Source organism: Lynx rufus, unplaced genomic scaffold (assembly GCF_022079265.1).
Source record: "Lynx rufus isolate CCGP_SWC_20201006 ecotype Redwood Valley unplaced genomic scaffold, mLynRuf1.p SCAF_5, whole genome shotgun sequence".
NCBI classification, from domain to species: Eukaryota; Metazoa; Chordata; class Mammalia; order Carnivora; family Felidae; genus Lynx; species Lynx rufus.
The window spans coordinates 127,115,911-127,143,788 of NW_025814867.1; the positions used below are offsets into that span (position 1 = coordinate 127,115,911).

General features: G+C 37.4%; 1 protein-coding gene across 1 annotated transcript in view; it reads left to right on the forward strand.

Moving 5' to 3' along the window:
- Window positions 1-27,878, forward strand: part of ROBO1 (roundabout guidance receptor 1) — a 507,959-nt gene that overhangs the window by 462,319 nt on the left and 17,762 nt on the right. The window contains exons 20-25 of the mRNA XM_047100460.1: window positions 835-877; window positions 7,440-7,594; window positions 10,386-10,721; window positions 12,584-12,691; window positions 15,372-15,516; window positions 18,679-18,927. Coding sequence (XP_046956416.1) covers window positions 835-877; window positions 7,440-7,594; window positions 10,386-10,721; window positions 12,584-12,691; window positions 15,372-15,516; window positions 18,679-18,927 — 1,036 coding nt within the window. The remainder of the gene's footprint in view (window positions 1-834; window positions 878-7,439; window positions 7,595-10,385; window positions 10,722-12,583; window positions 12,692-15,371; window positions 15,517-18,678; window positions 18,928-27,878) is intronic.

A 27,878-nucleotide genomic window follows, 5' to 3' on the forward strand; every position in this document is an offset into this window, starting at 1 on the left:
TCTTGCCTAACTGTGTGCAAATCTGTATTTGTTATTGCTAAATTTTTATACCCATAATTCATTAGGCTGAGAATGCTTCCAAGAGCATTAAAATATAGTTTCACTATATGTACACATGTCTGATGAAAATGTAATGGGAAGGGGTTCTACAAGCCACAAGAAAAAATAGGTCGTATTAATTAACTGCCACAACTTGACATATATCTTTGTGTGGAGAGAGAGAGAAGGTTTATTTGAACATTTATCTTTGTCTTTCTGGTACTTCTTCTGGGAAAATAGCCTAGTCATTTTTTTCCCAAATTTAAGATTCCAAATATGTATTTATATGTTTATATATATATATATATATATACACATATATATGTATATATGTATGTATATATGTATATATACATATGTATGTATATGTATATGTATACATATGTATATATATACGTATATATATATATAATCATGAAATCATACGATCTAATAATTTAGTGTAGAAAACTATGGGAATGGGGATGTAGCAATGCATAATAGTTATATTTAATAAGAGTGCACTGAAGTTTGCTTTTACTTAGTTCTTAACTTTATTGGCACATTAAGAAAATAAGAGTAACATATTTAATGTTATACAATCTTAAAAAATACTAGTTGAATCAGAAATCTACTTTCTGTGATGGTTTTTGTAATGCTTCTAAGTAGAAAGGGAGAAAATATTCCATTTTAAGAAAGATGCTCATGGATGTGATAGCTTTTGATATTTAAACATAAACCTGTCTATTAATTGTTTCTTTCTCTCTCTCTCTCTCTCTCTCTCTTTTTTTTTTTTTTTTTTTTGTAATATTCTAGTAACTTATCAGAGAGGCGGTGAAGCTGTAAGCAGTGGAGGGAGGTAACTATCCTGCTTGTTTTGTAGATCCTAAGGGAAATTCCAGGTATCTCATCTTGGCTCCTTCAATGACATCACTTTCTTTGCATGAAAGGTTGAAGTTGAGGATGAAATTTGTTCAAATCTTTTAGAAATACGCCATTCCGCTGTGCTTGTGGAACCGAGCTGGTTTGTATACAAAAGCAGTTGATTGGAGCTGTTGCATCTCAGTGAATGGACACCAGAGGGCGCACGTTAACCGGGAAAGACAAACTTGCTGATTTAGCGAATGATTAAAAGGAGTTAAAGTAATTAAGCAATGGCATTTATGAAGATTAAGAAATATAGCTAGTTAACAGATACTATCAAAGAGAAAGTGTTCATTTGAAAACCTGCTGAACACAGCATTTGCTCATAAGTTGTTGTAGGTTAGGTTTGTTTGTTGTTGTTGTGAATTCAACATAGTTCAGCTCTCGCGTTGCAGGAAAATATGTTGAGATAAAAGAAGAAATCTGGGTAGCTTGTTAATACAGAGATTTTTTTCCCTCTAATTAAAATGAACCTCAATCCTATATTTATGATTTTTTGTAATTATTATTCAGTGAACTTGAATATATTCACAGAGAAATCAGAAATTGATGTGACAGGCAGCTTAAAAGAGCTGAAAAAAGGTATATGTATGTGAGCCACGCTTCTGCATTTTCTATAATAAGATGATTTTTTTCCCCAAACCAGCAACATCTAGCTTAAAGTGTAAGAACAAAAATCTTCCAACCAAAACCATTTTATAATGCAAATTGAATGAACTTACTGGGTGTTCGGCTTTGCACAGTTGGATGTTGTGGATGGAATTGGAAAAGACAAAAACGAGTAAAAAATTCCAAGAAGCATACCATCTGATGACAAAATTACTGAATTTAGTATATGACAAAGAATGATTTTTAAAAAAACGTTGATCACCTTTAACCAGTGCTGCACAAATTTGGGTATCGAGGGCTAACCTTTTCTTCCCAGGTACCCGTGCTAGCTTGCTGTTTTCATTCCTGTGAAACAAAGCCAGTCCCTGAAAGACTGAAAGCTAGGAGGTCTTCATAAGGAAGAAATTCACTTGATTCAGGAATTAAACCAGAGCCTGGTTTTGCATCCAGGAGAATTCCATCTAAATTGTAGCCCAGATAGTCATGAAACAGCCGCTGGGCATCACAACATTCTCTCGTGGATAAATCTGGACGGCCTGATTATAGAACCAGCTCTCTACATGTGTATGTTCATGACTGTAGACTTTCACTTTTATCTTAACCATAGCACACAAAGTGTGCTGCACTAGCTTCTGTACATGGGCACATGTACAGACTGTCTCTCACTCTCTCTCTCTCTCTGTCACACACACACACACACACACACACACACACGCCCACACGTAAAATATTGCTGGTTGTTGTTCTAAATGGATTTACAACCTAGATAGAGCAAGTTATCAAACAGGAACTAATGGAAGGAATCCATAGTTACAAATAGCAAGTTTCTATGGCAGGACTGAAAAATTACAAGCTATTGACAATTAACTGAAAATTAACAAACTGAACTGACTGTCCATTTGGAAAGCTTGCTGGATTACCATACAGAAGTAACCTTTTAAATTTAAAAATAGGATAACAGTGAAACTTCTGTATTTCAGATGCCAAATATTTTAAAAGCAAAATAGCAAATGAAATGACAAAAGATGCTGGAATATTACAGAGGCAACAGATAAATAAAGATCTTAGAATCCGTGCTCAAAATGATAGCTACAGACACAATTTTAAATGTATTTATTCATCGAACGTATTTATTGAATGTCTACCATGTGACAGGCACCGTTCTAGTTGCTTGGGATGCATCAGCGAGCAAGTCAATAAAAATTCCTGTTCTTATGAACTTTACATTAAGTATGGGAGATAGAAGATAAATAATAAAGATTAAAAAAGTGAACTACAGTATCAGCAGTTGGTAAGGGCTTTGGAACAAATAGATAGAGCAGAAGAGGAATCAGAGGTACTTTAGGAAGAAGTCTCATTTCCCAGCCAGAGTATGTATGTAGAGGGGGAGGGGGAGTTGCAGTGGGTGCACATGTATATCTGTGTTCTACAATTCCGTGTGGGAAGAGAAGGGGCAGCGATCCAAACTCCTGCACTGTCTCCTCTCACGTCCATACCTTAAACACTGGTTTCCCTCAGGCATCTCAGACTCTGTGACCCTGCTCTGACCCTCCCACCTCATTCGGTTCATGATACCTAAGTTAAAATTTCTTTTTTTTTTGATGTTTGTTTATTTACTTTTGAGAGAGAGAGAGAGCACGAGAGGGGGAAGGGCAGAGAGACAGAGAGAGAGAATCCCAAGCAGGCTCCACATTGTCAGCTCAGAGCCCGATGCGAGACTGAAACTCATGAACTGAGATATCATGACCTGAGCCAAAATTAAGAGTCCAACGATTAACCCACTGAGCCACCCAGATGCCCCACCCAAATCACAATGTCAAGTCGTCCTTTCTTCTGCATCCATCATTGCCTTTGTTGAGCCCACTTTTTACCCCCTTCACTATCGCAACGCTGTTTCACATCCAACACTTGTTCTCCCCTGCCTAATCTGTCTCAAAAGCTCCCAGCAGCCCTACCTTCATCTATGTTCATCAGCACTACTTCCTGTTTATTCCTTTGCCCATTGCAGCCAAAATGATATTTGGAAATGCATATTGATCATGTCTCTAAGTTGTTCCAGAGCCTGCTTTTAATAGAACCCACCATGTTTAAAATATCAAGTTCAAATTCAGCATAGCACGTGAAGCCAGCAACCTCTAGTTTTTGCAGGTCTGTTTCCCACGTCTAAGTGCCACACCCTACAATCCAGTGTCAGCCCACCTGCCACTCGCCCCTGTTAGATTCTCTTATGTATCTTCATTTCATCAGCCTGGAATGTGTTGCCCTCCCATGTCTGTTTCCTGAGCTTCACCTGCTGTGTTCTCCATGAACTTTTGTGCTGTGCAGATACCACAGTTAAGCACCTAACATAAGGTAATGCAGTGATCTTTTGTTTATATCAGGGTTCCGCAGATTAGGGCTCCTGGGTCAAGTCCAGTCGGCCACCTGTTTTGTAAATAAAGTTCTATAGGAATACGGCCAGACTTATTTGTTAATGTACTGTCCAGGGCTGCTTTCCCACCACAACGGCAGAGCTGAGTCATTGCAACGGAAATTATAATAAAGGAGAAGGTTGACCCCGAAAATCTTTTCTAGTTCACAAAATTGTGAATTGAGCTCTTCCCAGAAAAGGGAAAAAGAGGGTTGCGGTAAGCAGAGACGGCTGGCTTCCCAACTTAAAAAGGGCCAAAGGCTTGTGATATGATCCAGGAGAGGACCATAGAACTATTAAGTAGCTGTTCTAATTCATTTGTTTTCCCTACCTCAAAAATTCCAGTCACCTCTTCCAAAAACCCTACTTAAAATCCCAACCACAGCATAAACATGGGAACACCTGAAATCCTGAAGAAATGAGTAAGAAAATCAAGCCAAACAGGTAGAGAATGCCAATAAACCATTTCCTTGCAGTGGGAGGCGACAAAGAAGCAGAGCTCAGGCCTTGCTTCTCTCTAAAATACTGGCCACTCTTCAACCTATCCCTTGCTCCTTCCAGCACTTCAGAACTCTGGCAGACTATTAAAGGAAAGAGGAGACAGTCCACAGACACTCGTGTACTGTGAGGCCCCCGTACCATTTTCTCCAGCCCTGGCACCCTCTAGTATTTTATTTTGTGGTTTAGGATCTTAAATAGGTTGCTGTGTTTTGTTTTGTTTGAGTGAAGGGATTGGAGTATCTGGCGTAAGAGCAGCAGAGGAAATGAAAACTGTTGCTACATAATTATTTAAATGCAATGTCCTCTTTTTCTTTGTGACACAGATTCATCCCCTTCACATAAACTGGAAGATAAGTTTGGGTTTTATGAGCCCTACTGTCTTCCCTTCCCTGATAATATTGCCTTTTGAAAGACAAGGAAGAAATAAACAAAACTCAAATTATTAGTGTGAAAATACAACATCTAATAGTATGAGGTAAAAATATGTATTGTAGACACATTTTAATTACTGTAACCAGAACTGAGTTTTGCTTCTGCTTAATTTCTTATTGTTGGGCAGCTACATCTGCCTCATATATACTGGATCATCTTAAATGCAGAAAAATAGCCTATGAGATTTGTAGTTTAACAAGACCCTAACACCCTTACCATAGTAGTGGCATATGGCCTTGACTTTTTCAGACCCCACTGAAATATACACATGGCATTTTAAGATTCATTATGGATCAATAATCTATGCTTCACCTTCTTCCCCAAATAATTAGTATTCTAAATACAAGTTAAACCAAAGCCAGAAGGTAAATTGCTAATCCTACTTCCTGTTGGAAGTCACCCATACATATGGAAAGTTCTTTCAGTTTATGATGCTATCAAAACGTTCACTTTAAAAGTACTTTCCTGAGGAATCATAAATATTGTCTACTCCTTTTGAAACATAGAAGTCGGCTGAAAAATTTCCACTTGACCCATACACTAGACCCATAATATCTCTACAGTGTCAAATACGGAAATTTATTTTTAATAACTTCTATAGTGACAAGGTTTAAGTTCAAGAGAAAATAAAGTAAGGAAAGTTAAAGATGACTAGATGCAGAATTTATATACCCAACAACTATTTCAAAGGCTCCAGATATCTTTGATACAGCTTGCATTTAAATGTTTTTAATTTCCACAGCTCAGCAAAATTTCTCTTCAAAGCGTTTTTATCAACAATGTTACTAGTATGTTTGCTCAATTTTAACAGCGGTTATTTTGAATTTCAAGACTGCAGACATTTACCCCACTCAGTCTTTTATATGAATGTTTAAGGACTTTGGGAAATTTCAGCACGCCCCACTATGTATGTTTATTGCATCTGGGATTTGAGTGTGGATTCTAGAGCCAGAGTACTTGGGTTTGATCCCAGCCCTGTCACCCACTCAATTCCCAAAGCCATATACAAGTTCCTTAACCTGTGTCTGAGGAGTTTCCTCATCTGTAAAATTTGGATAATAGTAGTAACTACTAGGTAGTTCTAAGAATTAAATGAGTTGATATGTGTGAAGAACTCAGAACAAGATGTCACTCGTTGTAAACAAAGAGCAAATATTCGTTTTTATGACAGATACATATACCCATATGCACACATACATGTGTCTACAGACGTATAAATGATAAATCCATGTTCTTCATTTGGAGTGAATTATTCTTCAAATACCCATCATGTACGTAGTAAGTTTCCTCAGTTCCTGTGTGTCATGGAACCATGGAGGGTGAAGTGTCAGGTTCTTGCTTCCCAGGTAAATGAGATGCATGGTGATGTCATTTCAACAAAGAAAATGAAACCCTGAAGAAAATGTCTGCAGCATCTCACTGCCAGTCCAATTATGGTGGATCTGACCCCACACCAGGCACCATCAGCTCTTTTGCTGAGTTATCAGTCAGAGTCAATGTTGGAAAAGGACATCAGGAATGCCACTCTTTTTTTTTTAAGTTTATTTATTTATTTTTATGTGGGGGGAAGGGTGGGTTAGAGGAACTGAAGTGGGTTCTGTGCTGACAGCAAAAGCCCGATGCGAGGCTCAAACTCATGAACCCTGAGATCGTGACGTGAGCCGAAGTCGGACGTGTAACCAACTGAGCCAACCAGGCGCCCCTGGAAGGGCATTCTTCAACTCTACGTCTCTGATGCTAGTGGTACAGGGCTCCCACTAATAACCATTGTTGTGCTTGGTTTTCCCAATGCACAGTGAAAGAGCATTAACATCTGTTGTGCCAAAAAAGACATGAACATTATTTCTTCTAATGGACATTTTTTGTTTTACCAGATTTAATTCAGTAGCGTTCCTTTGTTTATGTAGGAATTTATGGCGTTTTACATTGTCACCATCAGAAACTCTTGACAGGCTTACAGAACTGTGCACTGAAACATTGAGGAGGCTCTCTGCAAAATGTCACAGAGCCTCCAACTCTGTTCCTGAAACATGGTTTTGAAGAAAACTATGCAAATGTGCTTCCTGTGAAGGATCCGTTGTCTAAGTAAAGGCGCTTGTTCCGTTTTTTAATGAAGTCGTAAGAAGAATCATGATTTTTTAATGGGTCAAGAAAAGGAAGAAATGCAAACCGCCTCACTTATAATATTCTTTAAGCAGCTAAAACACTAAAAGATATATGTATCTGTATTTTTAGCTTCCATGTTTGATTTCTAGTCACTGTGAATAAAGGAGAGCATTGCAAATGGTACAGTATCTTAAGTCTGAGGCCCAACTGAGCCATTTTACAAAGTTACAGCCATGTTAACTGAGGGACACCCCAGGACATTACATCACATTATAGTTATCTTGTCTGTGACATAAAAGGAACGGCAATATCATTCAGCCTAGTTGACCAAGTTATTTGTGAGGAAAATGAGATGGAGACTTTGTTGGAAGTTTGAATAGGAAATGATATTTGCTATTTGTAAAACATGTGCTTATATATGTATATATTCTTCCTTCAGGCCAGGACTTCTGAACATCGGTGAACCTGCCACACAGCCATGGCTGGCCGACACATGGCCTAATACTGGCAACAGTCACAATGACTGCTCCATCACTTGCTGCACTGCAGCCAATGGTAACAGTGATAGCAACCTGACCACCTACAGTCGCCCAGGTTAGAGATGCAGAGACCGCTCGAGATGTATAAGCACCAGAACTGGCCACAAGAAGATAGATTTCTTCCCCTCTTCCTACATTGGAAAGGAAAAATTGATCCACAGTTTTATAAAATGTTGACTATTACCTAGCAGATTACCCTGGCTGTATATTGTCTTCATCCCTCTATCTCCACACTTCACCGTCCACCAGGGTTTCCCAGAAATCCTGGGAGAATGGAGAATATAAACCCTAGAGTAGATAGCAAATGAGGAAAAATTAAATTGTATGAAGCATTCATCTTTATGAGGATGTATGTAGTTACAATTATAATTATTTAATTATTTTCAAGATTTGGGGAATAAAACAGGTCAAAGTGTTTATAAATGTAGAGTTAAAGTGAACCAAATTCTTTTTTTTTAATGTTTCTTTATTTTTTGAGAGACAGAGAGAAAAGGCATGAGCAGGGGAGGAGCAGAAGGAGAGATAAGACACAGAATCTGAAGCAGGCTCCAGGCTCTGAGCTGTCAGCCCAGAGCCCAACGCAGGGCTTGAACCCATAAACTGTGAGATCATGACCTGAGCCGAAGTTGGGTGCTTAACTGACTGAGCCACCCAGGTGCCCATAGAGTGAACTAAAGTCGTTAATAGCAGTAACAAAAATAATAGCAACTGTACAACAGTAATAAAGAATTTTAAGTGAAATTCAACTGAAATTCCAAATCAGATTTTTATCATATAGAAGTAGATGCTGAAGATATGAGAAATACATATCTTTTGGAGGTGTGAATGCATAAATTTACTTTATACTGTGTGTTTTTGGTTCAGAAATAGGCAAGTAAATTCACAAAGGTTTCATGCTAAAACATGACATTAAATTATAGATATAGAGTATGAAATATCTGAAGGAATAAATGGAAAATTACGGAGTTCTTACCAAAAAAAAACAAAACAAAACAAAATGAAAACCTTCAAAATTCACAATATGGGAAATACTAATATAATTATAAAGAATCAAAAGATAGGAGTATAGAAGTAAAATAACCCATGGGACTAAGAAAAATGGATAGAGAAGATGGCATGTAAGTGAAGATGTCATGTACCATAAAAAACAAATCGTAGAGCAGTCTGTATGTTTAACCTTAGAACAAGTCCACAGTCTCCACTGGATATGGCTATGGACGTGACATATCCATGTGACCATGTCCCTGTTCTCCAAGGGCCCATATTCTAGTTGTACAGATAGGTGCTCACATGATTGCAAATAAAAGAAAGACTGTTCTCAGCCCTTTAGGAGACAAAAGATGACAAAACTCATTCAAATTAATATGTAGAGCTGTGTTGGCCAGTATGGTAGCCTCTAGTTACAGTTGGCTATTTAAATTTAGATTGAACAAAATGCAATTTAAAATTCAGTTCCTCATTTGCACCAGCCACGTTTCAAGTATTCAGTAGGCACATGCGTGTAGTGGTTCCCATATTGAACAATGCAGAATAGAACATGTCCATCATTTCATTGAATTCTATGGAATCACACTCATTTAGAAAGATTGGTGAAGAAAAATGAAATTGGCAAGACTATGGATTTTAACAATATTTCTTAACCACTGTTCAATAAAACTTTATACTTAGAAATTAGATTTAGAATTACTAAGGGCCAGGTGAGTCAAATATTCTTGTTCCTGGATCATTTATTGTTAAAATGCAGAGTAGTTGAGTTGAGTATTATAGAGAAGTTGCACCTTTTTATTAAGATTATATCCACATTTACATCTTTAGTAGCAGCCTTGATAATTTATCCTCAAGTTATCCAGCCGAAAACCAATCTTTAAGGTGATTGTTAATCTTTAAGGTGAGCTGTTAATGTTAGTGCTGCTATGAATTACATGAATTAAATAATGGTATTTTTAACCATTGTAACTTGACAACTTTTTTTACTTAAAAATGTTTTAATTTTAAATTATGATTTTAGTTCTTCCTGCTGTTTTAATATTTTCAACTGTAGGCTTTAAATATTTCTATATGTATCAATTATTTCATTTTCTAATATTTCAACAAAGAGAAAATTAGAGGGAAATTGAAATAGCAGACATATTAGATATTATTTCAGGTTTTCTTTGATTACATTAGCCTGGTCACCTAGGCTTCATTTCGTCATCATTACTGTCATTTTATACTTCTTGGGGTATCATTATAAAACCATGAAAAAATGATTATATAACATCCTTCCTTGATAACGATTACCCTATATGACCAAGAGAAGAACTAATAAAACTATCCTAAACACTATTTACCTATCCCTTTACCTCTCTTCCTTATATTTTTTGAGTAGAGTTACTTCATAAAATATTAAAATCTCAAGTTCTTTGCTGTGTAGGCAGAGTGTTTTTTTTTTCCCCCTTTGTTTGGATTCTCAACATACATGTGTTGTTCTATTGCTTCAACAACTAACTAGTACCTTCAGATAGGTAACTCCAGACTAGAAAATATAAATTTGGCACATACTATTACAGGGGTTGTTAAAAGAAAACTATCTTAAATTGGATGAACATTTACTACATAGCACTAGCAAAAGTTCAAAATTATTTTGTCTCTATATAATTTCTCTATGCCCTCTCTCATTTCCTCAGATTTTAATTGCCTTCTTTAGAAAGGACATATGAATACTTAGCCCTTTCTATTGATCTTAATTAAGCCCATTTTGACTTTACATAACAATTTTATTGCGACTCACGAAGCTACTTACAAAGAAATTTAAAACGAATAACCATGCAGAATGACTTTTTCCTTTTCCTCTCCGTTGCACATAGCTGATTGTATAGCAAATTATAACAACCAACTGGATAACAAACAAACAAATCTGATGCTCCCTGAGTCAACTGTTTATGGTGATGTGGACCTTAGTAACAAAATCAATGAGATGAAAACCTTCAATAGCCCAAATCTGAAGGACGGGCGTTTTGTCAATCCATCAGGGCAGCCCACTCCTTACGCCACCACCCAGCTCATCCAGTCCAACCTCAGCAACAACATGAACAATGGCAGTGGGGACCCCAGCGAGAAGCACTGGAAGCCACCTGGACAGCAGAAACAGGAAGTGGCACCAATTCAGTATAACATCATGGAGCAAAACAAACTGAACAAAGGTGAAGAGCTTTATTCCCATGCTTTTCTTTCTTGGTCCCCTTAACCCTTCAGCACTACATGTCCAGACTTCTCTGGGACGAGCAAGTGAAATCTTCCTTTTGTTACTCACAGTTCCTTAAGTCTTTGTCTTCAAAGTTTCCAGTGTCAAAGAGTTAATTAGCACAACAATAACCTTGGAAAATTGATTTTATAATAATATATAACTATTTTCAAATGGTTTTGAGATTAATTCAAATTTAATCGTAGGTGAGGGATTGCTTGGCGCAATCTTTTATTCATAAGGCAGATGTACAACCGTCACAATACCTCACATTTTAAATAAATAGACTATCCCATTCTTTCCACTGGAGAATGGAAGATAATTGCTTCTATATGGTCATATAAACGAATGGCATTTTTATATCCAACTGAAGAAAAAAAAATTAAATTAAGCTTGAGCTGGAGAAGTGGTTCAGTTTGTTGGATTTCTCCTACCTCGTGTGGTTACTAAGACTGCTGCGCTGTATGGGTTTAGAGCCTACATTTTTTTTTTGGTTGACTTGATTGAAGTCTGTCAGGATAGAACCTAAGGTAAATGTTGTGTTAACTGGTAGCAGCAGAATAGTATTTTATAGCCTGAGGGGGATGTTTCTCTATTATAGTATGTGTGTGCGTTGGAAGAGGTATGTATTTGATTTCTTTGTAGTCCTATAGGCTACTGTTTTAATAGCAATGACTTGCAAAGTTCTACCTCTAGGGAAAAAAAGAAATCCTCTAATATGAATAGATCAGGGCAATTTTGCACAGGTGTCCAGGTAAATGATACCTTTTATTGTAGAAAATTAGAGCCACAGGTTTATTTTCTTTAGCCTTGAGTTGTGACCATTTTCTTCAAAAATAAAATGTATGACAGTCAGAGATTACAAAAAGGTAACTTTGAGAAACATTCTGTTTGTTCAGGTTAGTGTTGTATATTTTAACGGTAGAGTCATCCAGCTTTTTTCTAAGTTTAAGAAAAACACTTGATTGGCATAAAAATCCAGTTCGGTAAATATTTGTTAAGACTCTTGTACAAGATCATGACAAAGGCTGACAAAGGTGGAGAAGACAGTTTCTGAATTCCTGTCATTTACAGTGGGAATTACAGCTATTGTTATATTACTCTTCCTTAGTATATGGCTTTACTGTGGACTTTGGAAGGCTCTGACAGTCCTCTAAACAAATATTTCAGAGCTCTTTTTTATTGTTTATACTGCTTGTAACAGACTTGGTATGTCAACTGTAGTAAAGACCCTGGAATGCAACTAAACTGACAGATTATGACTCAGTACATTCCAGTAGCAAATTTATCATTTGGATTTTTACCTTTGCCTAAGTAAGCAGAAGCATTCCTGTGGCAGATTGAGATACTTTGTTTTCTTATCATGGATATGTTTTTTTTATTAGATATAATCTTGCTGACAGGTTTCATGGGTTTTTTTTTATTCTAAATTTTTTAAATGATTTGCAGACATGGTATCTTCCTGATTTCTAAGGGTTAAAATTATTTTGTTGTTAACATTTTTAAAGTTAAGAAGTGAAACAATTCTGATTTCTGCCTTAGCTGATTTGAAAATATTTTAAAGAGAAGAAATCGTCCCTCATGATTTGTTCATACCTGTGTTTAGTCTGATTTATATGAAGGAGATGATGCAAAGAATCTGTATTTTATAAATCTTAAAGGAAACGTGCCTATCTTTCTTGACTTTTCCTCCTTTAGACTTACATACAACTTAGAAAATGCTCAACATATTAACTTAAAAGCCTAATTGCTGGTTAATGACTAAGGCATCAAAGAGAAAGTAAAAGTGTTTTTTTTTTTTTTTCCATCTGAAATGTCTAGATTATCGAGCAAATGACACAATTCCTCCAACTATCCCATACAACCAGTCATACGACCAGAATACAGGAGGATCTTACAACAGTTCAGACCGGGGCAGTAGTACATCTGGTAAGTATGGAGAACCAAAGAGAAAGGCAATCTCTCCTTTTAAAAAGATGATATCTTCCAGGATTACAAATTGAATGCGAATCAACTGATATACACATATGGCATGTTTAATCACTATATATAATTTGAAATTTTTCAGGCATCAGTCTTATCACTGCAATTTGAGAGACAGTCCATTCACTAAACCATTATATGTTAGATTTTGTAATGAAGATTAAGGATCTTATTCTCGTCCTTGTTAATGAACTTTTATAAAGCCAGAAGCATGGACGAGACTTGAAAGGCAGTTGAAACTTCTTTTTTGCCCTTGGCCGAGATAAAACTAAAAGCATTGGACATATAGTTAATCTGCTAAATTTGTTACCATTTGAAACAGGCTATAAAGCACATAAAACCCAAGTACACTTGAGCACATTCACAAGTCTAAGAGACAATAGCATGAGATCTAGGGACAATAGGAACCTGCCTCAGTTTATAATCTCTCTACTATGCCTCAGTTCTTGCTCCAAAGCCTCGTAAAGCGATCTCCCAACTGAAGTGTGTAAGTGCCTTGGAAGCCACAACGCAGCCCTTCCCTGTGGTCTTCATGCTGTTGCAGCTGCTTGCCAGCTGTTTGCCTGATAGGGATTGCAGATGGGAATCTGCTGGTACTTAAGTCCTGTTTTTCTAATTAAAGGTGGTTCATTAATAGAACTAACATGTGGCAAGTCACACCATGATGAGAACAAAACCAACTGATCTTGACTCGTATGTTTCTCCAGGAGAGGGTAGAAATATCACCTCCCAATACCCAGATTGAAGTTGATGCTAGATGCTTTTAGCCAGTGTCTCTTCTCTTCTTGTGCAATGAATATGACCTTTGCATTTTATCATTTTCCCTTGACTAAGGCATGCCGATTTGACACCTTTAAGCCTGCATTTTGTCACTGATTGAAACTATTCCTATTTGAATTAAAGGAGCATAGAAACACTTCTTTCCCTTTTTTAGAGCTACTCTTATTCTACTATGTGTTGTTTGATTTTTTTTCTTTAACAAATAAAATCTCACTAAGGATTTTTGCTTTAAGGAAATAAACCTCGAATTAACAAGAACTGTTTTAAGGATCTGCTCGTGGGAAAACCATAGAAAATATTTTAATATTTGATATTTCATGCCATTTCATTTTTGAATTCTTAGCCACTTAAAGAGAAAATCATATCTTAATGGGGGAAAAACATGATTCTATATTATTAATTTTAAATTGACTTTCTCCATATTTCAGCTTAGAGCTTAGCTATCTAGATCCTGGTTTTCTGCTGCTATTTATTATTCACTGTATTCTGTGAATATTTGGTAAAAAGATACAAAGATATATAACTTAGTGTTAATTAGGGAAAAGAATGAAGCAAGCAAGTGACGTGTAGGAAAAATTTGTAATTTTAGGCATCTTAGGACAGACGGACTAGCTAGAGTAGATGTTCGCCAAGAAATCAAGAGGAAGGCACTAGTTATGGTCAAGTCCATGATGACTGCATGATCATTCTGATACAGCTGAGTGGAGGAAGAGAGAATGGTCACAGACATGCAGAGGCCTGGCAGTCATATTTTATCAATAACAGCCAGTCCCTTGGCCCACACTTGGTACAATAACATACCCGTTCAAGAAATTCTGGCTTAACAAACATCAGTCATTGGACTGAAAATCCCCAAGAGACTTGAAAAAAATAAGGGTCTTTGAATATACTAAAACCTGTCTCATGCACCATGTAACTTGGAACTCTTTCAGAGAGGTTAAAACTAAAAGACCAATAAAACTCACTGATTTTGGGGATCTTGTGAGAAAACAATTATAGGCTCATCATCTATAATTTCCATAAGCATCTAAAGTGTATCATACTGGAGGAGGAAGATAAAGATTATTTTATCCCCAAGTATCTTTTGACCCAAAACTATTTTAAAATGAGTACTCTAAAATGTACGTTTACCTGTGTTTAAAGAATATGCCAAATCTAAAATCAGCACACTGGGCACTTGAATAATTGGGCTATTTCAAACTACTGTAAATGTTCAAGCAACATCATTTTACTCTAAGCCACAATTTTATAGAAAGTGTGGCTAAAAACACTTCTATCCTTTTTAAAAATCACTTCTCTGCTTCTTTTGTTGTTAGTTATATTAGTTCTCCCAGCAATAATTTTCATCTGTACCTGCCTTTCTGACGAAAACTAGTAATTTCATTGTGCCTAAAACATTTCAGTGGACAAGTACAAATTATATATATTCAGTGATTTAATGCAACAGTGGAACTCTAATAGATCGTATCTGTATCATATTGTATTTTAGGTTCCAGCAATTAAATAATAGAAAGGCACTTCAGAAAATATGTCTACAGCTCATTTGTTTTAGGTGATAATCCATAATGCAATTAATTGCTGTAAGAAGATCACTATTAACGATATGACTTGTAAAATTCATTTACGGCTTTATTGCTTTTTCGCTATTTATTTTGCAGTTAAACTTGGCAATCCTTTGCATGTTCTGTTGTACAAAGTTCTATTAAGATGAATGAAGAAAAGCATATTTATCTGCTCATATATATATGAATTATAAGATCATATTTACGGGAAATAATTCACCTGTGGGTAAGAGAAATATCTTCAAGGCCACAAGTAAAAGACTTGGGTTTTCTTTCTTTTCAAGGGAGTCAAGGGCACAAGAAAGGGGCACGGACACCCAAAGTTCCAAAACAGGGTGGCATGAACTGGGCAGACCTGCTTCCTCCTCCCCCAGCACATCCTCCACCTCACAGCAATAGTGAAGAGTACAGCATTTCTGTAGATGAAAGGTAAGAAGAATTTTAGAACAGATGTACATGGAAAGTCTCGCTCCTTAAACCCATAGTGAGTAATTATTAAACTAGATCACCAAGGGAAGACATCCCTAAGGTCCAGGAACATTTGTCTTGGAGAAAACAATGCTACTATGTCAGCAGGGCTTGGAAAACATCCTCAGTGCTGCCAAAAAAAAAAAAAAAGAAAAGAAAAGGAAAAAAAAAGGAATTTGTGCCCTAGAAGCTTCTTTTGGAACTAAGAATTACGAGTCATGAACATACACGCACATACAATTTGCATATATATTTTACATTATAGAGATATAACTGACATATATAATCATGAATGTATAAACATATAGAAGATCACATACATATATATCATGATATACACCATCATGATTTTGTCATTTTTAATATCAAAATTTCTGTTGCATATTCTTGAATTTTCATAAAATAAATGTGTGAATGTGTACCGCAGCTAAGGTATCCTGAAAAATTTTGTTCGTTCCTAGATATTATCACATTATGCTGAACACTGTGGGAATTTAAACTTCCTGAATTGTCTCTCACAAGGTTTTAACAAGTGTAAATAATCATAGGACAGTGATGAGGAAGTTGATGCGCTTTGCTCTCACTGCAGATTCTGTAGAACTGGACATCTTTCCTCCCAAAAAAGCAAAGCTGGTGCCTCATTTGTATAGTCAATGGAGGAGGACTCACGTGACATAGATAATTAACAAAAAATATGAAACCTACCTGAAACTACTGTATTTTTAGTGACTCCTGTAAACATAAAGATGCTGTTCTTTCATTCTCCACAAAAAAGTAGTTTTACTCCTCCATGTATGCCAAGAAACAAAGCCTCTCTACCTTTCTTTTTCCAGTCATTTAATTAGCAAATACTGAGCCATTACTCCTAGGGGAAATACAGGGATAGGTTCCTGCAAGTCCCTGGCCATGCATTTTTGTCATCTGATCCATACATAATCTTGTTTTATGTGTGTTTTTGTTTCAAGACACCTTATGTAATATGTATCATTGATTCATTTACATGGAACTCCCAGCCAATAGTGCTATAGGTCCTGCCTGGGTAAAGCTTATCTAATGTACATATTTTCTCTGTTAGGGCACGTCATAGCCTTTTGCACTTAGGAGCACTAGATCACAGAGGCTACTTTAAACAGGTAAATTATCAATATAGAGCAAAAAGTTGAGAATAATGTGGCACTATATAGACTGTAGAAAGGATACTTGTTACAGTATGAAAGCTGAAACAAGAAGGTAGAGTGACTCAGATTTTTCACCATAAGTATTGACTTTGAGGTTACAAATAAATTTTAGCAAGTAGGTGAATTTGCAAGTATGGAATCTACAAAAAAAATCAGGATTGACTATTTTTATAAAAATTCATTTTCTGGGCTATATTAACAACATGTATTGCTATTTTAATCCACCATATAATGGACTAAAATGAAATAAGTGGATATAGTTTTTTAAAAGCCTGTAAGATGAAATGGTGCCCCAAAGGGAGAGACTGATTGTATGTGGGAAGAATGGAGATTTCCTGATCTGCTGGCTTTGTTCTTGACTTGGACAAATGATACCGTTCTCAATCAAGAGGAGGGGTTTTGTGGACATTGGGACCACACAGAGATGTGGTCTCCTGGAGGACAAAGATGAAACAATGGGAGGGAAGGAGAGGAAGCTGGGAAGGCAGGTGTAAGCCAGATTACAGGTACTGGAATGTCTTGTTTGGGTATTAGTATTTTTCTCTCTAGTCAATTAGAGAGCCATTTATTACTATGCAGCAAATGAATGATCTGAGAGTGGTGTGTATTATAATAAAGTAATTTTGGAAGCAATGTGAGGACTCAGAAGGATAGAGCGACTGGAGACAAGGAGATCGATTAAATGGTTATTGCAGTAGCACATACAACAGATTTTAGAAAGGTAATAGATTCTAGAGATTTTTAGAGATGAAACAGAGATGAACTAGGGAACAGTTCGAGGTAGAAGAGAGAGAGAGGAATAAGTCAAGATGACTACAAGATTTTTAGTTTCGAGAAGTGAACAAATTGCTGTTACTTGTTGAGACAGGAAACATAGAAATGATGTCAAAGGGAGGTAGTGGGATTGGTAAAATAAAGGAAGATACAAAGAAATCATGTTATGGGAGCATCATGTTTCCTGAGTTCAGGTGAACAAGGCAGGTGGTGGAGAATGAATGAAAGAGAGGGGTAACATCAACACAGTTTATATAATGCAGTAAATTACTGCCATCCGAATCAATAACCATTTGCCCTGGGGTTGGAGAAAAGAGAAAGACATGTTTCCCAGATCCATCTAGAGTTTCCACACAGCTCTAGCAGAGGAGTAGTGGGGCATTTTATTGTTTATTGACTATTTTATTTATTGTGTTTTTTATTCAATATCCTAAATGCAAGCCAACTACTCCATTTTGTGCTCAACTGAAGCAATAGTGATCTATCATAATTTCAGAGAAAAGGTAGATTTTCAGGAAAGGATTTTTCAAGCGTAATTTTTCTCAGAGGTTAACCTATCATCTCTGGGTCATCTGTAGGACCACCCCCTGAGTCTTTTAGAGATCATGTTGAAGTGGGAGCATAGAATAAGTAAACCACATTTAAGAAGTACCAAGTTTAACTGCATTAAAGAGATTTCTTTATTGCATGACTTCTCAGAGCCTATAATATGCTAATGCAAATTGTAATCACTCAGAGAAAAATATTATATGTAGCATTTGCAAACCTTTATGATAGCGAGCTATTTTTTTTATGTTTATTTATTTTTGAAAGAGAGAGAGACAAAGCACGAGTGGGGAAGGGGCAGAGAGAGAGAGAGAGAGAGGAAGACACAGAATCCAAAGCAGACTTCAGGCTCTGAGCTGGCAGCACAGAGCCCGATGCTGGGCTCAAACCCATGAGCTGCGAGATCATGACCCAAGCTGAAGTCCAGTGCTCAACCGACTGAGCCACCCGGGTGCCCCGTGAACTGTTTTTTTTTTTTTTTTTTTAACAATATTCCCTTAACATGGCTCACAACGTTCAGATTAAAAAAAATTTTTTTTGAAGCTGACCATTCCACTAACTATACAAATAATTCCTTTGAATAGCCTGCAGTAAATCCAGCTGTGCTTATGATTTGTTTTTTTAGTTATGACCAAGAAATGCCATGTCCTGTGCCACCAGCCAGGATGTATTTGCAACAGGACGAACTGGAAGAGGAGGAAGATGAACGAGGCCCCACCCCCCCTGTACGGGGAGCAGCTTCTTCTCCAGCTGCTGTGTCTTACAGCCATCAGTCCACTGCGACACTGACCCCGTCTCCACAAGAAGAACTCCAGCCCATGTTACAGGATTGCCCAGAGGAGATTGGCCACATGCAGCACCAACCCGATAGGAGGTACATTGTCACTAGCCTTTTGCTGACAAATCAGATAATTTCCACTCTGAAGTGGCATTTGGAGAACGCTATTATATGGAGTAATTTTCATGTCACATAGCCTTTTTCCCAGTACCGTCATGCAGTAAGCCCCAGTAATTAACATATCAAGTAGTAGTGTTGACCAGAACATTAGATTAATTGATCCCAGTGAACTTGCAACCATAAAATAATGTGCGTTACTACTCACCCACTTATGATAATTGCATTCGTAAGCACATGGAGAGCATGTGGTGTATATGTGTATATATATATATATATATATATATATATATATATATATATGGCTTGCTACTCTTAGAGCATTTTATTGATGATGCCTGTTTTTGCATTTTAGTTTTCCTTATGTATGGGTAAGTCACTGCTTTGGACTGTGGAAAGATTTTCTCCTGTCTTTTTAAGTTAAGTCTGCATAGTGATTTGTTACCTCCTCGCTCTAATGTTGCAAAAGGAGTTTGGTATATTCATTTTGCTTTGATCTTAGATACCCTTATTTTGGTTGAAATATTAGGTTGGAGTCCTTTTGTCCGGTTTACTAAATTGTGTGTGTGTGTGTGCGTGCGTGCGTGTGTGTGTGTTGGATTTTTTTAACCAAAATTCAGCATTGCCAACCAATACATTTTTGTTATACACAAATAAATACTTCACTTGTCATTTCTACCACGTAAAAGCTATTACCGCATCATGTTAGCTCCTCTCATTGTTGATGATTTTGTTTGTACTATTTCATTACCCTTGAGACATTATATTTCACACACATATATATTTGTGTATATATATATTCACAAAACTTTCTGTATTCCTAATATCATTTGAAACTGAGTATATTATTTGCCTCAGAAGATCGTCCTTCAATTTGCTTGAATAAATAATGCATTCTGATTTATACTGCTTGAATTCTGTAGATTAAAATAGAATTTGCAATGTTTATTAATTATTCTATCAGTAAGAGGTTCTTACCAAATTCAAATCATATACTCTCTAAAATAAAGGAGGTAGTTAAGCCTTCTTCTGTGTCACAAGGGGGAATTTAGATTGCCATACATTTGCCTTTAATAGTGTTAACCCTTGAAACCTCATGGAGAATGAGAACAAATAAGACGTCTCTTTCCCTATTAAGGTCACAGATCATCTCCACTGCTTTTATTTGAAGCACATGAGAGGCTCATGGAGGCTCTGAGTCCTGAAATCTCTCAGCATCCTCCTTCCATTCTCTCAGATCACCTGTTTCCCCACCATTCTCCTCTGTGTTGTAAGTGACACACAGTAGCTTCTTCCCAGTAAACTCCTTCTCTCGTGTTCATGTTATCCTCTCCACCTTCCTCAAATCAATCACAATCAGTTCACCTTTTATCTACCCTGATTTTCCAGCTTCTTCCTCTCCGTGGGTTCTTCTTTCTCTTCACTGTTAATCCTACTGCTTTTCAATGTTCCCCTTTCTTAGCCTCCTATTCTAGTTATCTGCTCCCCTTCTCCTACTTCATAGGGCTGTTTAATGAACTCTGCCTCACACTTCAGCCCACTGCATTCTGACTCCTACCATTTTGCTTCCGTTAGTCTACAGAAAGTAACCTACTAATGGTCAGTCTAAAGACTTGTCCATCTTTGGGGCACCTAGGTGGCTCAGTTGATTAAGCGTCTGACTCTTGATTTCGACTCTGGTCATGGTCTCACGGTTCTTGGGATCGAGCCCTGTATCAGGCTCTGTGCTGACAGTGCCGAATATGCTTGGGATTTTCTCTCTCCCTCTCTCTCTCCCCCTCCCTCCCCCTCTCTTTCAATAAATAAATAAATAAATACTCTTTTTTTTTATTTATTTATTTATTTTTAATGTTTATTTATTTTTGAGACAGAGAGAGACAGAGCATGAACGGGGGAGGGTCAGAGAGAGAGGGAGACACAGAATCTGAAGCAGGCTCCAGGCTCTGAGCTGTCAGCACAGAGCCCGACGCAGGGCTCGAACTCACGGACCGTGAGATCATGACCTGAGCCAAAGTCAGACGCTTAACCGACTGAGCCACCCAGGCACCCCAATACTCTTTTTTTTAAAGACTTGTCCATCTTTATCATGAATAAGCTTTCTGCAATGTTGGCAAATTTATAAGTTTTTGTGGGACTCAGATGAGATAATGTATGTAAAGAATCTGAAGATAATAGTTTCCTACTGTCCTCACCTTTATGCCATCACCCCATTACTAGGTTCAATGATTACTTATATTCTGACGGCTTTCAAATTTATTTAGCCAGACCACCCTTTTTCCTGAGCATCACAATGGTATTTTCACTTGGACATCTCACACTACACTTGTCCCAAACCAAATTCTTTGTCTTTGCACTTGACCTTTCAAACTTGTTCCATTTCCTCCTTTGTTGGCTATCTTGTTTAACATCATTAATCCTTATTTATTTGACTCACATATTAAAAATAAAGTAGTTGGGGCGCCTGGGTGGCTCAGTCAATTGGGCGTCTGACTTTGGCTCAGGTCATGATCTCACAGTCCATGGGTTCGAGCCCTGCGTCAGGCTCTGTGCTGACAGCTCAGAGCCTGGAGCCTGCTTTGGATTCTGTGTCTCCCTCTCTCTCTGCTCCTCCCCTGCTTATGCTCTGTCTCTCTCTGTCTCAAAAACAAATAAAAACATTAAAAAAATAAAAATAAAAAAAATAAAAATAGTCAAAAATCACAAAAAATGTGTCATTTTTAGATCAGCTGAATTATCCTGTTGTTTACTTTCTTCTCCTATCTTTCTACCATTCCCTAAATTAAATCATTCACAACCCCTTCATTTCTGACTTCAAAATATCTTTTGTTCTTTTTGTTTCTATTCCTATAGCTACTAAGGCAGGCCTACCATCCCTATCCCTTGAAGTTCTGCCATATTCTTGAACTGATCTGCACTTTTCTGTTCACCCTCCAAGTTATCTTTCTTTACACACCACAAGTCCGGTAATGTGCCCCTGCATTCAGAGTCAGGCCTTGCTGTTTCAGCCCAGTGGTCAAAGCCTTCCTCAGTCCTTTCCCCTTTACTTACCTCCTCCCTCCCAGTCTCCATACACCTTCTTTTCTAATTACTTTGTTTGAAATTCCCTGAATTTGCCTTAAATTAACCAACATCTGGTCAGAATTGCCACTTCCTGGCCCAGAAAGGGCTGCTCTAGAGCTGGCAGGAGAGGCAGACCACTCTTGCCTCTCATGGCCGTCACCAAAATTTGTAGTGTCCTCACTAGGCACACATGTGTTAGCACATGCTGTTTCTTTGATTGCCTGGGCAAGCACTTCTCATCCTTCCAGACCCTGTTAAAATGCATCCCGTCTGTAAGACTCTCATCTGGCTGCCTGGCAAAAATCAACCGATTCTTTTCTTTTCTCCTCACAATGGTCTTTTCACAGCTCTGCTACCATGCTGATCAGTTTTCATGTTGCATTACGGTTTGCTATTGGTACGTCTGTTTTGCTATTTAAATTAAAAACTCTCTGAGGGCAGAGCTCATGCCTCACTCGTGTCATTGAGATTCTACAAAGCTTACCTCGCTAAGTGTTTGATGAAGGGAGTCTGATACCACAGGACAACCAGAGTTGACTTACCCCCTGCTGCTCTAGGGGGATGAATACTTACATGAATTCAAAATGAACATGCATAATTGGCAAATGTATTGGTTACCTGCACTTAAAATCCTATTTAATTATTTCCAGCCTTTTTTAAATGATGATTTTCAGTCTATGAAGGTATTAAGAATTTTGTTTTCAAGATTGTGGCTGGAAATAACACTGGGCAGTAATAAGAAGTAGGCATGGCCCATTAAACGACAGTCACAAAAAACTACAATGGCTCTTTTATCACACAGTTATATTCTGCATGTTTACTATAGAAATATTTGATAATACAGATAAACAAAATGAGAATTGAAAAGTACCAATGATAGGTGTCGTCAGAAATAGTCACTGTTAAGACTTCAGTAAAGATCTTTGCAGTTTCTCATCTCTGTATATACTTACATTGCTTTGAATTTGTGACGTGCACATGTTATTTTATAAGCTACTCTTCACTGAATGGTGTATTTTTCCACATCAATACCTTTTTATTTAGATATTCATATTAAACAAAAGCATACTGTGATTTACTTAAACAATTCCTTAACATTGGAATTTAAGTTACGTGTACATTTTTGGTACAGTGCTGTAATTCTCATCTCTAGTTAAGTCTTTGAGTAACACCTCCTCTCAAACCCTTGACCTATTCAGATGCCTGCCCCATCAGCGGATGGCTTCTGTTTCTCATCATCCTGCCACCCCCCTAATGATGTACTCATTAAAGATAGATAGCTATTTCTCTACAGATTTCACTCTGAGCATCAGACCCTTATATCCAAGTACTCGTTCCTATAGATTTCAGCTGCTTAAATATCACTGAGAACAATACACATATCTCCAGCCATAAAGGCACTTTCCTACCTCCGACAGCCATTTTCTCTCGCCTGTATTACTGTAATGGTCCATAAGTGGTCTTGTTGCCTTTAGCCTTGCCCCTTCTTCAATCTAATCTTCCTGCTGCAGACTGTGCAGAGGCATTTTTCCTAAGATGCAGCACTGATCAAGTCTCTCCATTGCTTAAAATCTCTCAATGGCTTCCCATTTCCCTTAGAATAAAGGCAAGATTCCTTAATGTAGCAATCAAAGCCCTTTGTGATCTGACCCCTGCATGCCTTCCCATCCTTATTCATCACCACTCACCTCTTCTCTGTTCATGGTGCCTTCACTCTAAGTTTCTTCTAGTTCCTGGAATGATCAGTGTTCTCACCCACCTTGAGGTCTTTCCACATGCCATCCTGTTTTCCGGGAACACCATTATCCTCACTCCTTTTTGGAACTAACACTTATGTATCTTTTAGATCCAAGATTAAATGGTAGAGGCTCTCCACAGAATCTTTTTCTGATGTCCCAACTCTGAGATAGGAGCCTATTCTATGTGTTTCCACAACACCTTAGACATCCTCTGTTTGTGGATACCTTATTATCATCGCACACTTAATTAATTGTTTGTCTCCTTTACTGGATTAGAAGCCCCTTCAGGTGAAGAACAAATCTACTTATTTAGCAGAATTTCTAACATGATGCTTGACTTCCGCTTTCTATTGCCGCCTAACAAACTACTCTAAACCTTAGTTACCTAAAACAACCATTTTATTTTCCTCACAATTCCATGAATCAGGAATTCAGAAAGGATTCACCCGGGCAATTCATCTCTAATCCACATGGCTTCATTTGGTCTGTTGAGGCTGGAAGATTCACTTTGAGATCAATTTTTTTACTCATGTGTCTGATATCTCAATACCCTGTGGCTTCTCTCTGTCTCTACCTCAGGTCTCATCTGTTACGGTCTCTTCAATCATAGACCAGGCTTCTTGTAACATGGGGATCTCAGGGTTGTGGCACTTCTTACATGACAGCAGGCTTCCAGGAAGGCAGGAAGAGGAAGTTTCCAGGCCAGTTAAAAGCTACACTCAGAACTGACACAGTTCCCTTTTGCTGTATTCCATTGGTCAAAGTGGTCACAGGGTCCACCTGGATTCAGGAGTATAGAACTAAATTCCCTCTCTGGATGGGGGAGTGGCAAGTTCTCATCCAGAAGAGCATTTGGAATGGGAGATATTGTCATGGGCATCGTTGCAAAATACACTCTGCTGTGGCCTGATATATAGTTGGCCGTATTAAGTATGTATGCCTTAAAATCATATCCATTTATGACTCGAGTATAAAGCATTCCCCAGGCTTTTTTGCTTGTGATTCCTTTGGTCTCTGAACCTAGCAGTCCTCACTGTAATAGGGGCAGAGTGAATATTTAAAGAATGAATTCATTTTTTACTGTTATGTTTATTGATTAGGGGCATAAATAAACAGTATGATGTATATTAATAAGAAATTACTGAACTAAAACCATTATATCACTGCAACATTTAATTAAACATTTCAGACTGGCTTTAATATGGATATTGCCATTCTGGCATTCTAATGAGCTTGTACATATTCTCTTCTTGTCTAATACTAGGTAAACTAGGTGACCAACATAATAGTAATCTTTCTTCTCCGTTTTCAGACAGTAACTATGAAAATCATATAATTAAACTTATTTGTGTATACTGTTTCAAAAAGTGGTCCTGCTGAGTTTACTGTAGTCGATATTTAGCAAAAAATTCTCAAGTAGAAAAAGTAATTTTCAGGTATGGGCTAAGAGATTTACCAATGTCTTATTAATATAGACAAACCGAATATGATACATTTGGAAAGAAAAGACAGTAAAAAGGCAAAGGAGAATTAAATATCTTGTCTATTTACTAACTGGGTAGTGGTTAATTCTACAGAGTATTGAAGCTACAACAGTTTTAGAGAAAAGCTCAAAAGTATACATTTCCCCCTTTGTCTTTTGCCTGGTAAATTGTATGTGGTGAACTATATAAACACCTGCTTTCATAAATTAATGGCATTGTTTCCTGTCTTCTCTTGAACATGTTTATGAAGACATCATTTTTGCAGGAGCCTAGAGTATTGTGATTTGCAGTCATATACTCGTACATTATTTCAGAAGATGTTGAAACCCCTCAGGGAGAAAAATCTAGAGGGTTGAGGTTCATTTGTGGCAAGTCCCACTTGAGTGCGGCATCTTGAAATAGCTTTTTGTTTTCAAATAGAATATATTGCATATTTCAAACTGTACATGTTTATCACACATTCCCTGGGCTTGCCTTATTTACAGATGGTTTGAATAAATTTTTCTCTCTTTCCTCAGCATTTGCACAGGGATAGTAGTTAAAAGCCAGGCCTTGTTTAACATGGAGCTGCTTTTGCTGTACAAATGTGAATTATCCAAATACAACAATGCTGGCTTCCTTTCATAGTGAAATTGATGGTCAGAATAGTCCCCTTTGTGCTAGAAAGTCTTACATGTCTTTAAAAAAAGAAGTTTCTTGTGGTATTTTGGATGTGCATGCTGACAAAGACTGTAAATTGACTTTTAAGTATGGTATTTTATTGCAGTCCAAATTAAACAAAGATTTTCCTCTTATGTGTACAACACAGTCCATACTGAAACAATTATCCATTTTAATCTCTTAAATAATTTCAGCTTTGGCATATTCTCCATATTTCTTTTATTGCCACACACAGATGCATTAGAAACCACCCAGAAAAAAAAAATAGCACATTAAAGAACTGTGTACGTATGTACATATATATATGTGTGTGTGTAAATTATTATGTTACATATCGTATGTATGTATATGTATATATGTGTATATGTGTATGTATGTGTATATGTATGTAATAACATCATTCCTAGAAGGAAGGTGTTAACCTGAGAAATGAAATGTGGGATTGAATTCTATATTTGACACATACTAGTGGGAATTTGGGCAAGGTCTTTAATTTTTCTGAATTTCAGTACCTCATCTGTAAAATGATAATAAAAGCAGTTCCGTGGAAAGCTATTGTAAGAATCAAATGAGTTGGGGCACCTGGGTGGCTCAGTCGGTTAAGAACCTGACTCTTGATTTCAGCTCAGGTCAGGATCTCACTGTGAATTTGAAGTCCACATCGAATTCTGTGCTGACAGAATGGAGCCTGCTTGGGATTCTGTCTGTCTGTCTGTCTGTCTCTCTCCCCACTTGCCCCCCCACCCCCGCCCCTCCCCTGCTCTCTCTTTCTCTCTTTCTCTCTCTCTTTCTCAAAATAGATAATAAACATTTTTTTAAAAGAATCAAATGAGTTAGTATTATAAAATATACTTAGTTACAAAACAAGTGCTCAATAAATTAGTTATAGTATTTTAATGATCATTTATTTTTAATGCTTTCTATTTGTGTTAACAAAACATGTTGATTGAAGTGTCTCAATTCAGTGAATTAAAAAGCACAAAACATTTTTCTTTGAGCCTCTGCCATCTCACCCTCAAAACTGTGCTTTATTGAACTTCCTGTATTTCACTACAGTAGGTCCCTTAGATTTTGACCAGATCCTCTATGACTTTGTTTGTTTGCTTTTTTTTTTTTAATTTATTTAAGGCCCAATCCTATTTTTTTTTTAATTTTAATTCCGGTATAGGTAACACACAGTGTTATATTAGTTTCAGGTGTACGATATAGGGGTACAGCAGTTCTTTACATTACTCAGCACTCAGCACCCGCAAGTGCCCTCCTTAATCCCCATCACCTATTTCACCAATCCCTCACCCACCTCCCCTTTGCTAATCATCTGTTTGCTAACCGTCTGTTAAGAGCCTGTTTTTTGGTTTGAATCTTTTTTTTTCCTTTAGTCATTTTTTTTGTTTCTTTTTTTTCTTAAATTCCAATTCTGTTCATTTTACAACTATAATCATGCACTTCCAGACATCCTTTGCAGATAGTATCTGTCTGTGGTTATGGTGGCATGGAGTGAGAGGGCATTCCCTGCTTTTAACCACTTTCATCCTCCTCCCTCTTCGGGATCCATTCTCCTAAAGGTAAGGCAAGGAAGAGGGAACTTAAAAAAGGACAAGGTAGTTGAAGATCCAGTCTTCTCCTTGGTTAGCCCCAATGAGTATTTTATGTCATCTGGCTTGTGAGTATTATGAGAATGGTGAGGGAAATGGGCTGGCACCAACTTCCTCCCTGATGAAGGACTCAATCCTGGGCAGCATCTCTAGGCATTTGTAGTCCTTGAACAATTCAGCCACATCTTTAGGTGGATTACCAGCCAGTGAAATGCATGCTGTGTCTTTCCTAGCCTCCCGAACTGTGGAGGTGACCAGATGGCACTTGATCCTCGTCTTACACTCCTCTAGTGCTTATGCTCAGGTTGGCAGACTGGTGTGGGATCTATCCTCCTTACTTCTCAAAGGCACAGGATTTGAAAAAGTATTGTTATGACCCTTCCAAATGACAT